Source organism: Pelecanus crispus, chromosome 5, assembly GCF_030463565.1.
Source record: "Pelecanus crispus isolate bPelCri1 chromosome 5, bPelCri1.pri, whole genome shotgun sequence".
Classification (NCBI taxonomy): Eukaryota; Metazoa; Chordata; class Aves; order Pelecaniformes; family Pelecanidae; genus Pelecanus; species Pelecanus crispus.
The window spans coordinates 741,138-758,705 of NC_134647.1; the positions used below are offsets into that span (position 1 = coordinate 741,138).

The following is a 17,568-nucleotide window of genomic DNA, read 5'->3' on the forward strand; positions in this document are numbered from 1 at the left end:
TTTTTGTTTGATTGTATAAATGGCTCTTCATGAAAAACAAACCTGACCGACAACTTCATGCAGTAGCTGTTCACTGGTTTGTTATTTTCAAACTGTGCTAGCCCCAGTCTTGATTATCTTTGCTCTGGGAATCCATGAGGAATATTAGATGATCTTTTCTGAAAATTGCAAGCGGGGTGAAAAGGATGTCCCTTCCATCAGGCAACAGTAAGACGGTTCAAGCCCAAAGCTGTAGTACAAACGAATGCAGTCTTACCCATGTCCATGGTGAATATTACACAAACAGAAGGCAAATGACTGTTGCACAAATCGGTAGGGATGACTTTTATTTTTACTTACGATCCCAAATTGTCAAGTAAGTTCATATATTATTCAGTCAATTCTGGGAGTTTTGGAGATGTTTTAGTAATTTCTGTGTTTAATCTGCTTGTTTGCTTGCTGGTGCTTGGCTTTATTTGGAGTGCCAGGCTGCCTGCGATGTGGACTGGAGACCTGCAGTGGTGGGGGGCACTGGGTGATGGCACAGTGCTGCTGTTAGCTTCCCTGCTTGCCCAGCTCTGCCGTGGCGATGTCAGTGCTTCCGAGTACTATTGCTTTTAGTTAAGCCTTCTTTTCAAAAAGAAAATAGCTAATCAGTTAGTAGATGCCTTGGGAATAGGCAACAGCTGGGTATAAAGCAAAAATCTGCTAAAACAGTAGTAATTTCTGCAGTGTTGCGTAGAGGGTTTTTGTATGTGTTCAGTAGCAAATTACCGTTTGAGCGTACGCTGTTGTTGCTTCCCTGAAGTTGGCATGAGACATCTATTTGAAGCTGATCGTCATTGCTACGAGACTTTGTTAAAAGGGTTGTACAATGTAGTGGTTGGCACTCTGTCCTTCCACTTGCAACACAGTGGATTCTCTTCAACAGGAACTATTTTAATTGGTTTCCACTCTGTGTTATGTTAAAACTCTGCTGCTAGATGTAGAAACCCATGGCATATGTTTTGTTTGTTCCTGAAAACATACACTTTATTCTGCTTTGGTCATTCAAATTCATTTTAGGTGATTGTCAGCTGAAAAAGAATACTGCATTTGGCAGCACTTCAGCAGCAAGGCAGCTTCCTGTGGCCCAGACTATAAACTGTATAATTTGTCCGGGGGGGAGCTGTGCGTTACAGAAATGAAAATTCTTTCTCTGACAGCATTCATCGCTTAGCGCGCAGCAGCGTGGCTGTCGGAAGCAGCTGGCACGGTGTGCAGGGGCGGGAGGCAGCGCGGGCTTGACGCACCCGCTGCTGCGAGGAGCCAGGACGGGTGCTGCAGCTGGTGCGCGGCAGCGCGCAGCACCGCGCTCCGGGAGCCCCGGGCTCGGGCGGTGGGCGCCGCTGGTGAGCGGCAGGTGGAAAACGTCTCTGCCACCATCGCCCGGCTCCGCTTTCCCGGAGTGCCTGGTTATGCTGGGCGCCCGCCCGTGGCGGGGAGCTGTGTGTTGGGCTGGAAGCCAGGTCTTGGTCAAGGTTAGGTGTGCTGCCCGTCAGGGGCAGCAGGCAGGCAAACAAGCGGGAGAGTATTTCTTTGGTGGTAAGCCTTAAGTTTGTAATTCTCTTTGGTGTGATAGCTGGTTAGAAAATAACCAGTAGTCATGACTTCTGTTAATTAACTACTAAGAGTTAAATAAATGTTGTTGGAAAAACTAGTCTGTGTTTATTTGGCATGTCTCTCCAGAAAAGGCTGGTGCTAGCTGGTACATGCTCGATTTCTGTGCATGTCTACAGCGTGGTTTTATGTTTTTTCTCTGTATTGATTTTCATGATTCATTGAACATGATCTAAGCAAAAAGCATGCTTAAATGACACTGGAGACAGCTGTCTGTTAAAGTGGGACATCTATGTATGCTGAAATGGCGCCAGGTTTTTTTCCATTACTTTATCAATTAACACACACCAGTAATATTTCTTTGTTTAATTTCCTTTTCTAGGTCACTGGTATGTCACCTTTCTTTTCTTTAAAGAGCTATGGTAAATTCTTACTCTAAACTTTCATTTCAATTCTGTTCCTGTTATTTTTCTGATAATCCTTTTTGAGGTTATTCTGAAGTGGAAAGGGCTTTACATTGTGTTTGTGAGTCTGTCTGAGGGACTCCTTTTTTTTTTTTCCCCTTTTTTCTTTTTTTTTTTTTTTTCCTCCCAGTAGAGCTGTTTTGGAAGGTACATGTGGGAGATTTGGATAAAAGCAGAAATGTATAAAGCTCTGGAAGCTGATGTGTAGCTTTTTCCAGTTTTAATCTGTCTCTCTTCTTTGTATGGCAAGCTGAAGTTCCAGATGTTGTTTTGGCTTGGAGATAGTGAATAGGGGAAAAATAAGCATTCTTAATGTTAACAGAGTCAGACTGGCTGGTTCTCTACTGACAGGAAAATGGAGAGATAAAACCTCCATTAATGGTGCATGCGCTGCCTAAGTAGCCAATAAAACAATGCAGTCTTCACTGGAAATAAGTCCCAGATTGGCAATGATCAGTGCCAACTGTGAGTGGAGACAGCTGCAGAGGCTGAGAAGTATTAAAGTAAAACTAAACATTAACTTACTTGGATAGCAGTGGGGTTTTGTTCGGGTGTGCAAATCTTCCCCCCCTTTTTTCAGTTAAAAGTTAATTCTTAGCCCCCTTTCTTCTCCCCCCCATCTTGGAGTCCTGCTTGCTTACCTGCAGCAGCCGACTGTGGAAGCTGGGTGGGGGTGCAGAGCCGGGGTGGAGGGGTGTCAGTAAAACATGCTTTGGGTCAGATGGCTTTATGGCTCTCGGCCACATCAGGGGTTTGTCTTGGAGCACCAGTGTCTTGGTTTTTTGAAGCTCATCCCCCTGACGAGCTCCGTTTATTGCAAGCTGCAGAGCGGTTTGGGCATGCATGTGCTGGATTCCTTCTGGAGGAAACTGAGCTGCAAGCTCTGTGCCTGGTGTGTACCAAACGTGCTCCATCCCAAAACGTGGATGTAAGGGTCTCAGCCTCTTCTGGACAGCTTTGAGCCACATGTGGTAGCGGCAATCTCCTGTAAAGGGACCAGGCTAAATCCACTCTGAAGTAAAACTGCTGAAATGCTTGTTAGGAGTATATATGGTGGCCAGGAATGCAATTTCCTGTGCTAGTCTGTAGGTTATATGTATAATAGTATCTCCATTTTCCATGTTATATTGTATTAAATACATAAATGCGCTGTGTCCTGTGTCTCTTCCTGACCTGTTCCTCCTGTCAGGCTTATTTCTAAAATGTATGAGCAGTTTATTTTTAAACGATTGCTGCAGTTCTGCTTATTTCTTCCTTAATCTTTTTTCTTTTTTTTTTTTTTTTTTTCTTTTTTCCTCCCCCCGTTGTTGAGACTGGGAAATAGCAGTTTCCGGTCAGTGGCCTGCTTCCCCCATCCCCTGTCCCTTCCAGTGTGGCATAGTTGTCCTTCAGGGTTTTTTGACCTCGCCGAGCAGTTCTTGTAAGAACGCTCAGTTCACTTGCCTTGTTTAATACTATAAAGCTCAAAGTTAATAGTGCTGACACTGACTCATCTAAGTTACAGAGGAGCCGAGCTGTTACAGCTCTTCTGATATCTGAAGTCCTGTCTGTTTGCTGCTGTGAATTGGGATAACTTGTCCACATCACAGTTTGTATAACTTACTGAAACGAGGGTTTGGCTTGGTGTTTTGGGTGGGTGGGAGGGAACTGGTGCGTGTTGGTGCAACGGAGTAAGAGATACTTGGAGCGTGTACGGTCTGAGCCAGTTACACATGCATGTTAACATAGGCTAGGGTTGTAATGATTTAACCCTTTTTGCCTTGTTTGTGCCGCAGAGGTGGGAGTACGTGCCTGGAGCCAGCTGGCTGAGCAGCTGTGGTTGTGTAAGCATTGCCTGACACCCCAGAAACACCATCCTTAGAAATCCTCCAGGACTGGGCTGTAGGAAGAGCTTCAGAATAAATGAGCTGTTGCATATGTTTGCTGGAGGAAGATACAGAAAGAAAATCTGGGTGTAGGAGACTCCTGCTGCCTACCTTTGTGCTGTTCTGCATTCCTTTGCTCGGCTGCCCGGAGGCAGCCGTGAGGTGTCTTGCTCATGTGGTTCATGATTCAAGCCAAGCCCAGATGTTTTCATGCCCAGTCTGGCCTATTTTCTGAGAATAATTTTGCATGCCTCAGTCCATTTTATTGTGGTTTCCTTAGCGTCTAGTCCAGCTGAAGCTAAGATGATTCCTGGCCTAATTGAATGCTCATAAGCAGACATGGCAGCTACTGCTTTATCTGTGCAACCGTGTTCCTCCTAACTTCAGAGCGCTCAGAATTAGATCCACACTGGTGAGAACCTGAGGTTGGTTTTTGTTGCTGTTTTTCTTTGAGTAGAAAGTTTTGCAGCACGAAACTCAGAAGAATCTATCTTGTGGCCAGGAGATAGGTGAAAAGTCAACAGATTGCTGTGGAGGTAGATCTGGCCTTGCTGACCAGTCTGGCTTTCCATTTCCACTGAGCAGCAATAAGGACGTGGAAACCTTTTCATACTGACTGTTGGACTTCATCAGTATTATCACCTGTGCTGACAGGTTGGTGACAATAACTACCCAGGGCACACAAAATTCAGTTCCTTGTGCCTTTGACAATGTTCTCTGTCCTTCGTAGGAAAAATTTCCAAAAAGGTTATTTCTGGGAAGTATATTCACTCCTTTAACTTGTGTATTCTCATCTCAGAGGAAAATGGCTTTACGCCAAATACTTCCTGACATTGAAAAAAAAGCGGTGTGGTCACCTACTCTGTATGTTATAATAAGTGCTGTCTTTTCTTGTATCCTATTAAGAATGGTCTCTTTATCGCTTCCCATTAGCGAGAAGGGCTCTTGACCCAGAGCGTATTTGAGTGCTTTGTTTTTCAGAAGCAGTTATCTTTGACTTCTTGTTTTCGGTCTGTTATATTAACAATCATGGCTGGATCCTCTCTGTGGAGATGTTGAACCTTGGAACCGTTGCCGGTGGACGTATGTCATAAGCTCACTTTAATCAAAAGAGTACGGCTTCGCTTCGACATGGTCATAGATGAGTTGCTCTTAGGTGGTCTTCCATTCAGAGATCCAAAGCTAGGCTTGTCTGTAAAGAGAATTTTAGCTTGCATCTTACTTCACATTTGCAGTTTGCAGCTAGGAGTATGTGCGAGGTCAGCCACAGTAATTTAGCTGTTAAATAGTAATCTGATTGATTGCTTTTGGCATCTGTAGCAGTAATTAAAACAAAAGTCTGGGTAAATATATGGAACAGTTTTCTGTAGATACATAAGTACAGTCAGGTTTGGCAAGGCCATGTGAGATGTGTGAATTTGAAAGTTTACAGCTAAATAGGTGGAAAGGGACTACTCAACAACAGCTCTGGAAAGAAGTGTCAGAATTATATATATTTGGAGTAAATTTGACGTAGGGAGGGGTGACAAGGTGCCCGATTCTTAGACGGAGGGCTGTGTCGTATGGCAATGATGAACGTCAGTTGTGACTATGAAAGGGTAATTCCATTACCAGGAGGGATGCAAGTGTTTGCCTGTGAGATCAAGGTAGACACGGCTAAAACAGCAGCTAAGGAATGCCAGGACAGAGTAATTTGGAAAGAAAGATCTCAAGCTGTTTTAGCATACAGGTTTGAATGTTAGCGGGATTGGTGTTGGTGGGTAAGGCTGCTGCAGGTAAGATGTGAGCGGAAGAGACCTGAGGTGGAGGCTGTGGAGCCTTGTGAAGCCTCAGGTGAGAAAGGAGCAGGGCAGCTTGCGGGATGCACTCGGAGTCAGAGCAGAGCGAGGGGAAAGGATCACGGTGGAGGGTGAGAAGAGAGGGCGAAGCTGTGGCGTGAACAGCAGCACCAGTAACTTCGAGGTTAACGTCGCTGGTGTGGGGGGGACAAATACCACTGGAGAGTTCTAGGGTGGGGGAAAAGCCCCCAGCTGTTCTTTACTGTACTAGCTCCTTAAACTCTGCCTTGAGCTACACTCATATTAAAGTGACGCCTGACCTTCCGATGTTATATTTCTAGATTTAATGAGGTGCTGTACGCCTCTGCACGGTAGTCTCCAGTTTGCATAGTGTCAGTGGAAGAAGAAAGATTGCAGACCACCGTGCCTGTAATACAACTTGGGTTTTTTTCTGTGCTTTGCATTTAAGAACAGAATAATACGGCTCTGGCCTGTCCAAACAGGCAAGGCCAAATTGTAGAACAATATCGTTAAAATTCTGTGGTGGTGTCATATAATCTTTGAAGAGTTTTACTTTCTCGTGCAGCAGGATGTTTCCTTCTTTTCTGGATTGCTAATTGCATTCAGCTTTTCGGACTCCAAAGTAATAGTTAATGAAAGAATCTGATGAGATGAAAGGCTGTTCAGTGACACGTGCCTACGGAGTGTTAGGAACTTCTGTTCTCAGTCCGATTTGTTCTAAAAATATTTTGTTAATTTGTATTTGGCTTCCTTTGGCTTGCTGATGTTTGGGAGCAGTTAAGCTTTAAGCGGCGTGCAAAACGAACACCTGACTCTTTCGTGTCCCTTAACCTTTCCTACTTTGTAGCAACCCATCACTCCTGAAGAATGCTGTTGTAATCCCAGCGTAATCCGTGAGCGATGAGCCGGAGGTGTAAAGCCCGGCTGTCCCCGCGTCCCTCCTCTGCTCCGTGCCCCTCGCCGTGGAGCGGGGCTGCTCCGGCAGCGCTTCAGCCCTGCACCGCAGCTGCCGTGGGTTGTTCCTCTGCACGCCTCCCTCTCCTGTCCTGCTTGTTTTCAGAGGTTTCAGGGCTTTGTTTTAAAGCTTTATTTTTGCTATGTCATGCTGCAGTTACATTATTCTGCCAATGTAATGAAATGGATTAAAATAATTTTTTTAGCTAATTTTTATCAAAATGCCACGAGTTGCACTCTGGTTAGGATGCTTGTGCTAAGAGATATAAGTAGAGTATTCTTGTGGTAAGAACCCTGTGAAGATAATTGTAGAGGTTCAGATTTACCCAGGCAGGCAAAATCCCGCTGGGATTATTGACGTGCAAATGAGGGTCCTCGCTGGTGGTGAAATCCTGGCACAGATAAGGGGTCACCTGCGCAGCCAGGGAGCTCCCAGCAGCTCCTTCAATTCACTGAGTTTGGCTCTGAATGATCCGGCCTGATAACACCAGAGGCTGAAAATAAAAAACATTTGCACCTCTTAAGGAGCCTGCATATGTGAAAACACAAACTCGATGGTAGCGAGACACTGCTTAATACATTTGTAGGAACTAGACTACTCTTTCATCTTTCAGTGGGGCTTGCCAGAGTGAGAGATGGTCCTTAAATGCTGTTCACATCATATAATCAGACCCTAGCTTCTCTGCTAAAAGGGAAAAAATAAAACCCCAAACCCACAGAAAGAATGAAAGGTGAAGAAACGAGTATTTAAAATTTGTGTAAAGAAAAAAGAGGGGAAAACCAGAAAAACATGAACTTTTTTTTGGAAAAAAAATAGAGGACTTTTGTTGGTGAGACTGAAGCTAAAGATTTATTTTCAGAAATGTTTGTTTTGTGTTGGCCGAATGTGTTCTGCAAGAAACTTTTAACAGACAATCTATGTAGTATTTAAAAAGTTCATAAAAAGCATTGAAAAGTCCTGATCTTAGATTAATAGCCACTGATCTTATTTAGACTATAACTTCAACCGTCTCAGTTTTTTCTTTAAGATTACAATGCAGCTCTCTGTAAGAGTTGAAGCGACCTGCAGGACAGGGCCGCGTGGGGCTCTTTGGTATCTCGGTGGTGTACGCAGCCCGCCGCACAGCCTCGGGCTCCTGCGGGGCTTGCAGAGGTGCAGCGCTTTTGGTACCCGGGTTCAGGCCACCGGGATGATGTAGCCTGCGTGAGTGCCTGGTGAAACTGCAGCGCAGAGATCTTCCGCCATCCTGTCTCGCGGGCTGCTTCTGAAACTTTCTCGAGGTTGACTGGGGCGTTTAGGCTTGCAAAAGCAAAGCATTATTTGGGGACTTACCAGCGGTTTCTCTTCAGTGCTGTTGGGAAATGGCGAGGGCCGGCCAGCCAGGGGGCTCTCTGCTGAACCAAGCCTCTATCAGGAGGGGGAGCTGGCCGCTGCTTGATGAAAGGAAAGTGAACGTGAGCAATAAAAATGGGAGTTTACACTAAAAACAAAACAAAAAACTCTAGAGGAATGTTCTGATGAAAACATTTCTTTACCTGGCAGGTTGTTAGGATTTTGCTTTAAAAAGTGTATTTTATTTGGAGAGCTAGGGGGGCGACTGTTAGGACCCTGCTGTCTGTCTTGCTAATTCTCTTGTAGGGACTGAAGGTGTGTTTTCACGGTCATTTTTGTTGTTCTCGCTTGCTTGTTTGCGGTTTTTTGTTTATGTGTTTGGGTTTTTTTTGGTTTTTTTGTTTTTTTTTTTTTAAATCAACCTAAGATTTTGGTGCCACTGAAGGGATGCCCGTCCCCGAGATCCGCTGTGCTCCCAGCACCCCTCCTGTGCTAGCGCTGGCAACGCTGCGCCGCTGGGCTGAGCCTCGCACGTTTAGTCACAGGGAAGACCGACCGGTGTGTGGCCTGATCAGTGGCCTGATCCAGCTTGCCCCATGGCCTGGCGATCACCGCAGCCAAGAGGAGGAGCGAGAGCGCGCTTGGAGTGATGGCAGCGAGCGGAGGACACTGTCGGACAGCCGGTTTTGGCACTGCTCTGTCTTAGATTGGTCCAAACTGGTTGTGAAACCATACCCTTGACTCTGATCCTGCATCAGACTACGCACCCTTTCTCTGCCCATACGAATTAAGCTCAGTGTTTCTGCCCATACTTCTTGTTTTCGTCACCTGTCAGGAGAGACGCGCCCAGGATGTGATATAAGCAGCGTTTGATAGGCCATTTTGAAACTCCTGCGAGCTGCGAAAGCGTGTTCCTCCCTAACTCCTTCGTCACACACCGCACAGATAAAATCTTTAATAAATAAAGTATTGCCAGCTGGATGAAAGCAGGCCAAGTCTCAGAGAGGTAGACTTTGAGTAAGTTAAAAGTAAGTAGCCGTTACTGTGTGCGTTTTGGGTTTGTGTGGAACACAGAAACAGCTTTTACAGGCAATTTCTGGTAACATGTCAGTTGAAAATACTTGTGTTTGGCTCTTACTCACAGCTGGTGGATAAATCCAGTTCTCTGTTTAGATTAGAGGGAGTTTAGATCTTCATTGGCAGTTCTGCACTGAGATCTGACAGCAGATAGCGGCTCCTGAGAGAGAACAATTCTAGGGGGAAAAGTACTGTGTCTGCGGCAGGATTTGAAAGGGTATCTTGCTTGCCTTATGCCCAAGACCCCAGCACAAATTAAGTTGCCAGCTGTTAATGGAAATTGTCTCCACTTTGTGTGGGGACTTGGAATGGCCTTAGGAAAGTGAGTGTCAAGGTTGTCTACAACCCTGAATTGTTTCTAGTAGGGAAATGTCCAAGGAACTTTGTTGTGGCTGTGCAAGGGAGCCTTTCTCATGGCAATTGCAGAATGCAGTGTTCCCCTCTGGTAGGAACTGTTTGTGTGCCGTGTAATAATACCTGTGTAACAATAAAATGTATGCAGTATAATCAAATAACATCTTTGTTTATATGTGAAATATGTGAGAAGCCACAATAATTCATATATATCTAACAGTGTCTTGAACTGATACCTGCTCGATGCCTCAGGCACATATATTGTAAGATGAAGCTACTGCACGCTTGACTGTTCACTTGACTGTCTCATGAAACTGCTTGCAAATTCACATCTGTTAGTTTGCCTGTATAAACAAAACTATGCGTAGTTGGTTCTTTCCACATGTGGAACTGCATACATAACTTTCAAGGTGCTCACAGTGAGGACACAATCGGTGAGCCATACGCAGTAACTTAGCGAACGAGGGCCTTTAAGGGATGTTGCTGTGTGCAAGCTCTGCAGAGGAAAGCGCTTCCATGGTGCAATGTTAATCCTTGATAGCTGCCTCCTGGTGAATTTATTTACCCTGCAAGGCAATAAATCATATGGAAAGATACGCATGTGGCTTCAAAGACACCAGGAAGTTGCAATATATATTGGGGTTTTCAGATCAATTAAAAAACATCTGTGCTTACTTCATCATTTGAGTAAGCCATCCAGCGTCGGGTTGCCTAAGACGCCCGTATTGATGCAATACCTACACACAACCCGAACTTTTACACTTGGGCTTTCTAACGACAAGCCACTTCTGTCTCCACCACACAGAGAAGTCCTGCTGCCCACATAGAAGGCTGTGAGCCCACCTACTCACCAGCTGACCTGCATGGGGAAGCTAGCATTATTTTTGGTCTCTTCTGTGCCTCTTGTGCATCCTGGGCCTCCAGCTGCTCTGCCTGTTCCCTGGGGATTACCCCTGTTCTGGGCACGGCGGAGCCCTGCCTTCCCCTCCGTTAAAGGAGAGGCTGTATGTGCCTGCTTGTGCCTTCCCCATCCCGCTCAGGAGGGGCTGGTGCTGCTTCTGCCTCACTTTGCCTAGGTAAGACACTTTTTTTTTTCTCTTGGGTAAGCGGTTGCGTCGTCCCTCCATGTCACTGTGTCTGTCCCCCCACCCCGACACTGCGGATGTTGCTTATTTGTTGTCCCATGCTGTGCCTTTTCCGCAGTTGGTGTGTCAGCTGGAGCCTTTGGGTGACAGCATAGGCAATAAATGGATTCTTGCATATGCCAGGAGGGAGACTGAACAGGATTTTATTTCTATAAGTGACGCTCGGGCTTTGTTACCGCTTTCTTTTCTTTTGAGAACCCAGGGAGTGGCTCTTTGTGAGCATATTCAGTGCTATATCTTATAAGGAGCAACTTTCACGACATTTTACATTGCAGAGGTTGTTTTACTCCTGGTGGTTTCTATTCTTACTCAGCAGTGTTGTGATTTTGCTTTGTATATGAGGAGTATAGGAGAACCGGTATCTTGCACGCTTCACTCTCTCTGTTTTTGTGGTCATTTGAATCGGATGTTCAGCCTTTCGAGGTGGCAATCTTTTGCAAATTCTCTTGAGCTGAAGTGTGTTGGTGTGTGCCTTATGCACTTGCAGGTGGGTGCCAAATGGAGTTTGTGGCTGGCTTCCATCTTGCTGAATTCTGGCAACAAGGTTTAGACCCTAAGAAAGGCATACCCACGGTTGCCATTCTCTGACATTAGGAATGCCTTTGTGTGTGCTGTTCTGAGCTTGTTAGTTAGTTTGTGTGAGTTTCAATTAAAGAAAAACAAAAAAAGCAAGCTGTGAATTACTGCTTTTGAATGCACATCTTTCCTTCTAAAGACACAGCTGTTGATGAATTTAGCTTGTGTGTGGCTATTGTGGATGGTAGAATTACAATCCAGCATTATGGATGTTTTCTTTTGATACGAATCTGGTGAGGTACATGCAAAATATGTACAGCCCTTGGGCTCTTGGCGGCTTGCCACCGGGACTGTCAGTGATAGTGTGGGTGCTTCTGATCTCATCAGAGAAGTCTGCGCTCCTCTAATGGTTCGTGTTCCCATGTCTGTGTCATATTGAGATGAAACGTAATCTTAAACTTCTTCACTAATTGGACTTGCTCTTTCGTCTGGCGCGGTCCTCGCTCTGTATCAGGGCGGTGGCATCGGACGCTGAACGCAGTTTCCCAACAGCCCGTCCTGGTGTCAGTGTGGTGTTTCGTGTCGTCTTAACTCCTGGTTCTTCTCTCCCCGCGGCTTGCTGCAGCAGCGACCTCGGCAGCCCCAGCCATGGATCCCAGGGCTCCCTCGCCCCCCTCTTGCTGTCAGGCCGTAAAGGGAAGATTTGGCCGGAGACAGGCAGTTTCCTTAGGAAGAAAAGGGAAAGCAATTTATATTTGCTGTGAAAGTGGAAAAGGTATTGGGGTTTTCAGGATAGATTCTTTATAGCGTTGAGACTTTATGAATACAAACAGTAAGAATTCTATCGATTCTTTTATCTAAAACAATTAGTTGTACATCTGTATGTTAAGTTGGGTACCCTAACCAAGTATTATATCTACCGTATGATATGCTTATTATTGTTCATTTAGGCTTCTGAAAACAGTTTAATTGATTCCTTCGGAATCCAAAGCTGGCCTCAGTAGATACTGGCCTGCTCTGAGCTCGGTTCACCGTGCCGTCCGCACTTCACAGCAGATCTGCGTGGGAATCTGTTAACTGCCACTTTAAAAGACACTTCTGCACCGTGACCTATAGCAAGTTTCAGGTTTTCTAATTATATGCTTTTGTATGAAAAGGTTAAAACCAAATGATCTTCTCGCTGTACGTGGATGAAATTTGCAGGCACTGTGCCCTGTCTCCAGCCCTGCCATGCCAGTGCCGTGGCCGGGAGCGCTCGCATCCCGCTGCTCGTGTTCCGAATGCCCTCTCGTGGCTGCTGCGGCTTTCTCCTGTGGGACGCTATAGGAAGAGTTGCAGGCGAATACTAGTAAAGATTGCTATGTTTGGAGTGGAAAATAAATTTCTTGCGCATTATTTGCTGGTTGCTTTCTAGCTCCTCTTTGTCTGGGTTAAATCCCAACCCTCCCCTTTGGAAAAAGTTCTTGTGAATTCAAACACCAGATAGTAACTGGATATGTTATGGATCTCTAGATCCATAGCAAGTTGCTGTGGAGTTGTATTAAAGACTGTTTTGTTCGTTACACTAAAACTTGTATTTTCTTCCTCTTACTGCTTGTTTAGAGAGAAAGAGACGTGCTTGCTTGTGTCACTAGAACCAGATTTTGGTTCTTACGTATGTGTATTATGAATTGATTTAAAAACAAAGTAATTTTTTTTTTTTTAAGCAATGGAAACAGGACTTTTAAACTCGTCCCCTGCTGCGTCTGCAGTTTGCAACTGGGATAACCTGAAAGTGAAATAGAGCAGAAGCCTGGCTGCAGCCTTGTGTGTGGTTTTTGTGCCTTCACCTAAAAGGTACGGTGGGAACACAGGTGACTGTAAGAACCAGAGCGCCATTTCGGAGGCGTGGGATGCCGCAGCTCCATCCCCTGAGCCAGCCTGCGGTGGCTCCGAGCGGGGCCGGTGCCTGGTGGGACCCCTGGAGAGGGGCTTCCCCCCCAGCCCCGCGTCCCGCGGCGGCCTCGCCAGCGGCGTGCTCTCCAGGCTTATTTTTAACTGCTGATTCAACAGGCGCGCGGCAGATACGGCATACCCTGAGCAAAATGGCAACCGGCAGGGGATGGTGACACCTCTTCCGAGGCTGTGGCAGGATTCCAGCTGTCTAATCGGTGCGTCGGCTGGCGCTGGGTAACAGCGTGGGCTGAGAGCAGACCTCGCCTGATCCCACCTGGAATGCTCTCTTGTCTTAGGGCGGGGGTTAAGGGCTTGACATGGTTTTAATACAGTGAAGAGTTTTATTTGTAACTTTTAATTTTTAGAGTGGATGCTCTTGCTCTGAAACAATTTTTGAAGGAAAATCAGTGTTTTGCAAAGGTCGGAGGTTCCCTCCCGACTCCTTCCCTCCTCCGGTCTCCCAAGCCCAGCAGACCCAGTCGAGGTGGTGTAACTGGGCTGTGCCGTGCTGAGGGCTGCGCGGGCGGCTTGCCAAAAGCCCGAGAGCTGTACTGAGTCTGCACATATACGGCACAGGATTTTAATTGGTGATAAGTACACGCAGGGTGGATTTTTTTTAATAGGCTGTTCGTAAGTATGCACAGTGCTTCTCAGCGACAGCAGACAAAATATTCTTCGAGGCTTTTGAGAAAAGAATGTCTACAGGAACAAAGTTTCATAGAAGCAGGGTTTCAGTTCTTAGTATTTGGCTTCTTTGAGAGGACTATGCATGCTGTGAAATGCATGAAGTCTGTTAGTAGTCTGAATTTGGTGGTGTTTGCATTTATAATAGGAAAAGTCTATGCGTAAATGTAACCTTGCCAAAGAGGCTTGCGCAAATAGTCGCTCGCTAACGCAGGGCTGAACGCAGGTCGTTCAGCAGGCCTTTCTGTAGGCACTGGGCGAGCCACTTCTGGCCTGCGGGACCAGGATCCAGGCCGGAGCAGCCTCCGACCCAGCTCCCGCCCGTCCCTGCCGGCGCTTGCCCGCTGAGTCACCGCAGGTGCCTTCGCCCCGGAGTGCGCACCCCTGCCGCAGCTGTGAAGCAGGGGAAGGATGCCAGCCTTTGTTGTGTTAGGCACTTAAATGCATTTAACAAAAAAATTTGGTGTAATTTTGGGTGCGTTACTCAGTGAAGTCATTCTTGGGCTGTGTTGAAGAGGAACCTCGAACAGTGTTTTGGATGAGGGGTCAAGAATGACTGTTATCATGGTGGTGTGCCTTTTTTTTCCTTATTTCATCCCTGTGGTGAGGACTGGTAAAAATCCTCATACTTGTTGGAATTGCTGTCTGTCTCAACCCATGCTAGCTTTGTCCTGAAGCGCAGACGTGGGCTGGGGACATGGGGGCATGTGGAATCAGAGGATGGGGAGCTGATTTAGCACCCTGAGTGTGTTGCAACTCCTCTTCTTGAGATGGGAAGGAGTCACTGCGGGCCAGCTCTCGTGGGAGGTTGGTTGCCTCTTTGGAGGGGTGCAGTTTGGATTTCCTTCCTCTTCCCACTGAGAAATACAGGGCAGGGGCTTGTGTGTGTGTATATATAAAATATATATTTAAAAAACATTTTTAATTGAAATAAACCGTTTGAAAAGAAAACAAATAGGTACATGCAACTTGCAGAGTTTTCCTCGTTCCCATACGGTGGTCTGCCTCCTGTATCTTAAATTTCTTCGCCCTAGCCAGCTCGTGTTTCTTGCGTTCAGCCTCCTTTCCTGGCAGAACTGATCTGACTGCAGATTCCTCTCCTGCTCCCCCTGCTTCAGCCAGGTTTGACAGGAGGAAGGGCTGCAGGGGCCAAGGGTGGGTGGTGCAGGCGGTGGATGGCGGGGAGGAGGGAGGGAGCCCCGCCGAGGGCTGGCCGCAGCGTGTGCGGGTCCCTGAGCTGACCTGCAGCGTTGGAGCCGGCGTGACGTCTCCCCGCCAGCAGAAAGCAACCACTGTCGCTTTTTTAATTGGGCATGGAGGGTGCAACCGTGAATTACAGATCTGCAGAAAACCTGGCACCCGCTCTGCGTGTTGGCAGCGTGCTACTGTTTAATGTCTTAACCCACTCTATACTGTTACATGCATTTTTGTCGCTTGCAAAGCCCTTTCTCCCCGTGCTCGGCGTCCCCGCCGTCCGAGGGGCGCTGGGTGGCCCGGCTGCCTGTCCCTGCCGGGCACACCCCGAGCGCTCCCCTCCGCCCGGCAGCCTCCAGGCCGGCTGGCTCGCCCAGCTCCGCTGCGGCTGCGGGCTGGCATCATTAAAATCAAAGTTTTCTGCCTCTGCTCTTTGAACCATTGGTGTGTTGAAAGAAAGAGGGCACGTCTCATGAGCCACCTTTGTCTAGACTTGCAGAGAGTTACTGGCGTGTAATGCCGAGAAAAACGCTGGTGTAAGCTGTTCAGCCAAGGGAAGCGCACGTGGTGGCGGGTGGCTGAGGAGCACGGTGTCGCTCCCGTGTCCTGCAGCCGCCCCCGCTTTGGAGCGACGGACCCCTTTGAGCTGATCCGGAGCGTTACGCAGCTAACCATTCCCTGGGATAGCTTTCTTCTGCTTTAAACTTCCTATATTGGATTGCTCAATGATCATGCTGTGTATGACTTTATTTCATCGTGTTTCCAGCATAATTGTTGGAGGCTAAATATTGGCGTGTATTAAGAATGCATTGGTGTGTGTCAAGAATGAGGAAGGCAAAGTTACTCGGTGAATGGATGTTTGAGAGTTTCACTCCTGGAAGTTGTGGTGAGCGCTGCCTGATCCTGTCTGTAAGGACAAAAACTCTGAATACTTGGGTTCAGAAATGTTTAATCATCTTAACTGATGATAAAGCAATTACTGAAATGTTTCTCATATTCTGCAAAACAAATCCATGTCAGGAAATCAAACAGAAGTAAATGGCTTGGCTTTCGTCACCAAGCACTTAAGCAGCCTGCTAATGATTTGAAAAGGCAGCAACAGAAGATATCTGAAAGAAAAATGGCAATACCAAATTTGTTTTCAAGTTTTATCTCCTTCACTAGAATTAAATCTGAAAAATGAGGACAAATACTTACATGTAAGAGTGACTCAGTGCCTTGGTCAAGGGGGGTAACGTTGTTTTGCACATACTACTTGCCGTTGCTTTTGACCGAAATTTTACGGCATATGATCAGACCAGGGAGTCTCTGTAGGAACCAGGTAGCACAGGGCAGACGAGCCCTTCCGAGTCATCCAGCCCTGCTTGTTGCGTTAAATCCCCATGAAGACTGATTGTAGTTAATCTCTGTTCCTTGGTAATAGCGATTATTTAAATGTAGAGTTTAAGAAACTGCAGAAGAGTTCCTTTCAGAAGCCTGTTAAATAATTACTTCACAGTAAAAAGTGGAACTTTTATTTTCTTGTAAAGACCAAATATCCTGGAAGAGATTTGAAATACACAATGCACTGCTCTATTTACTGTTTTAGAGCGAGCACGTGCCTCTACTGATACGCTGGAAACAGCCTGAGTTTTCAGACCAGATGTAGTTACCTGTCTTCAACAGCAGGGAAATGAAGCTGGGCCATTGGAAGGAAAACCCTCAGAAAAACAGCTTAAACTAGGAAATTACTCTTCTGAGAGCGGTGCCTCCTCTAAGTACACCTTGCTCTTTTTCTTGCCATCTAGCAGTGGTTTCCACTGGTTAAAGAAAGTTATTCAGAGTTTTCTGGCTGAGATCTTCTCTGTTTCCCCTCAAAGCCCAAATAATACACAGTTTTATGGGCCTTCTTTTCAGTTCACAGTAATGTAACTTTTTAATACCTGGTTGAAAGGGCATATCTTCTATTTTACATGCCTGCTTGGTGCTGAAAGGGTTCATGTTTTCCTACTAGCATGCTTTTAAATATGCACTGTAGTTGCACATGATGTTTCTATGACTCAAAAAAAAAAAAATCAGGTTTAAGAAATTGCAGTAAACTCTGAATTTTATAAATGAAAGAAATGACTTGGGAAACAAGACACAGTAAAAAGGAGACCAACCAACCTTGGTTGTTCTGCGTTTTGTGTAAGGAATTGATGAAAGACGTTCCTAAACAGAGATTTTGGGGTGGTTGCATTTTAAGACAACGGTGAAAGTGCACACAGCTCTCATGTCTCTCCTCTTTCTGCAGCTCTACAATGGTAGATGGAGTTATGATTCTTCCTGTGCTGATCATGATGGCGTTTCCCTCCCCGAGCTGGCAAGGTGAGTGACGTGCGTGGTGGGGCAGTAGCTCTCGGCTGCTGGAGGAGCCGGCTCCCAGCGCCGGCTCGGCTGTTGGAGCCGCTGGCACCGCTCCACGGCACCCTGCTCGCTTCGTGAGCTGACAGCATGGGCACGTTCCTCTCGGCAATGAGGTGTTTGCTTTTCCATTTCAAGTTGCTTCAAAGGATATTTGTTGCCCGCTTATGTGTAAAATCTATAGCATGGGTGTTTGGCATAGATCTTGCCAGGGCCTGGGGAGGGAAATGGGAAACTATTGGAGTGGCAAATTATTGAGCTATGTAACGAGCAGGCCTTTCTAGCCCA

The 17,568-nt window shown here is 46.4% G+C and overlaps 1 protein-coding gene across 5 annotated transcripts in view; it reads left to right on the forward strand.

The window, feature by feature from the left end:
• ACVR1 (activin A receptor type 1) overlaps positions 1–17,568 on the forward strand; it is a 58,199-nt gene that overhangs the window by 7,901 nt on the left and 32,730 nt on the right. For 2 of the 5 annotated variants that reach the window (XM_075711584.1, XM_075711585.1), the window contains exon 1: positions 17,178–17,244. In XM_075711584.1, coding sequence (XP_075567699.1) covers positions 17,178–17,244 — 67 coding nt within the window. Of the gene's footprint in view, positions 1–17,170; positions 17,245–17,568 lie in introns of those variants that run through there. The other 3 variants (XM_075711587.1, XM_075711588.1, XM_075711586.1) reach the window with 2 other exon arrangements.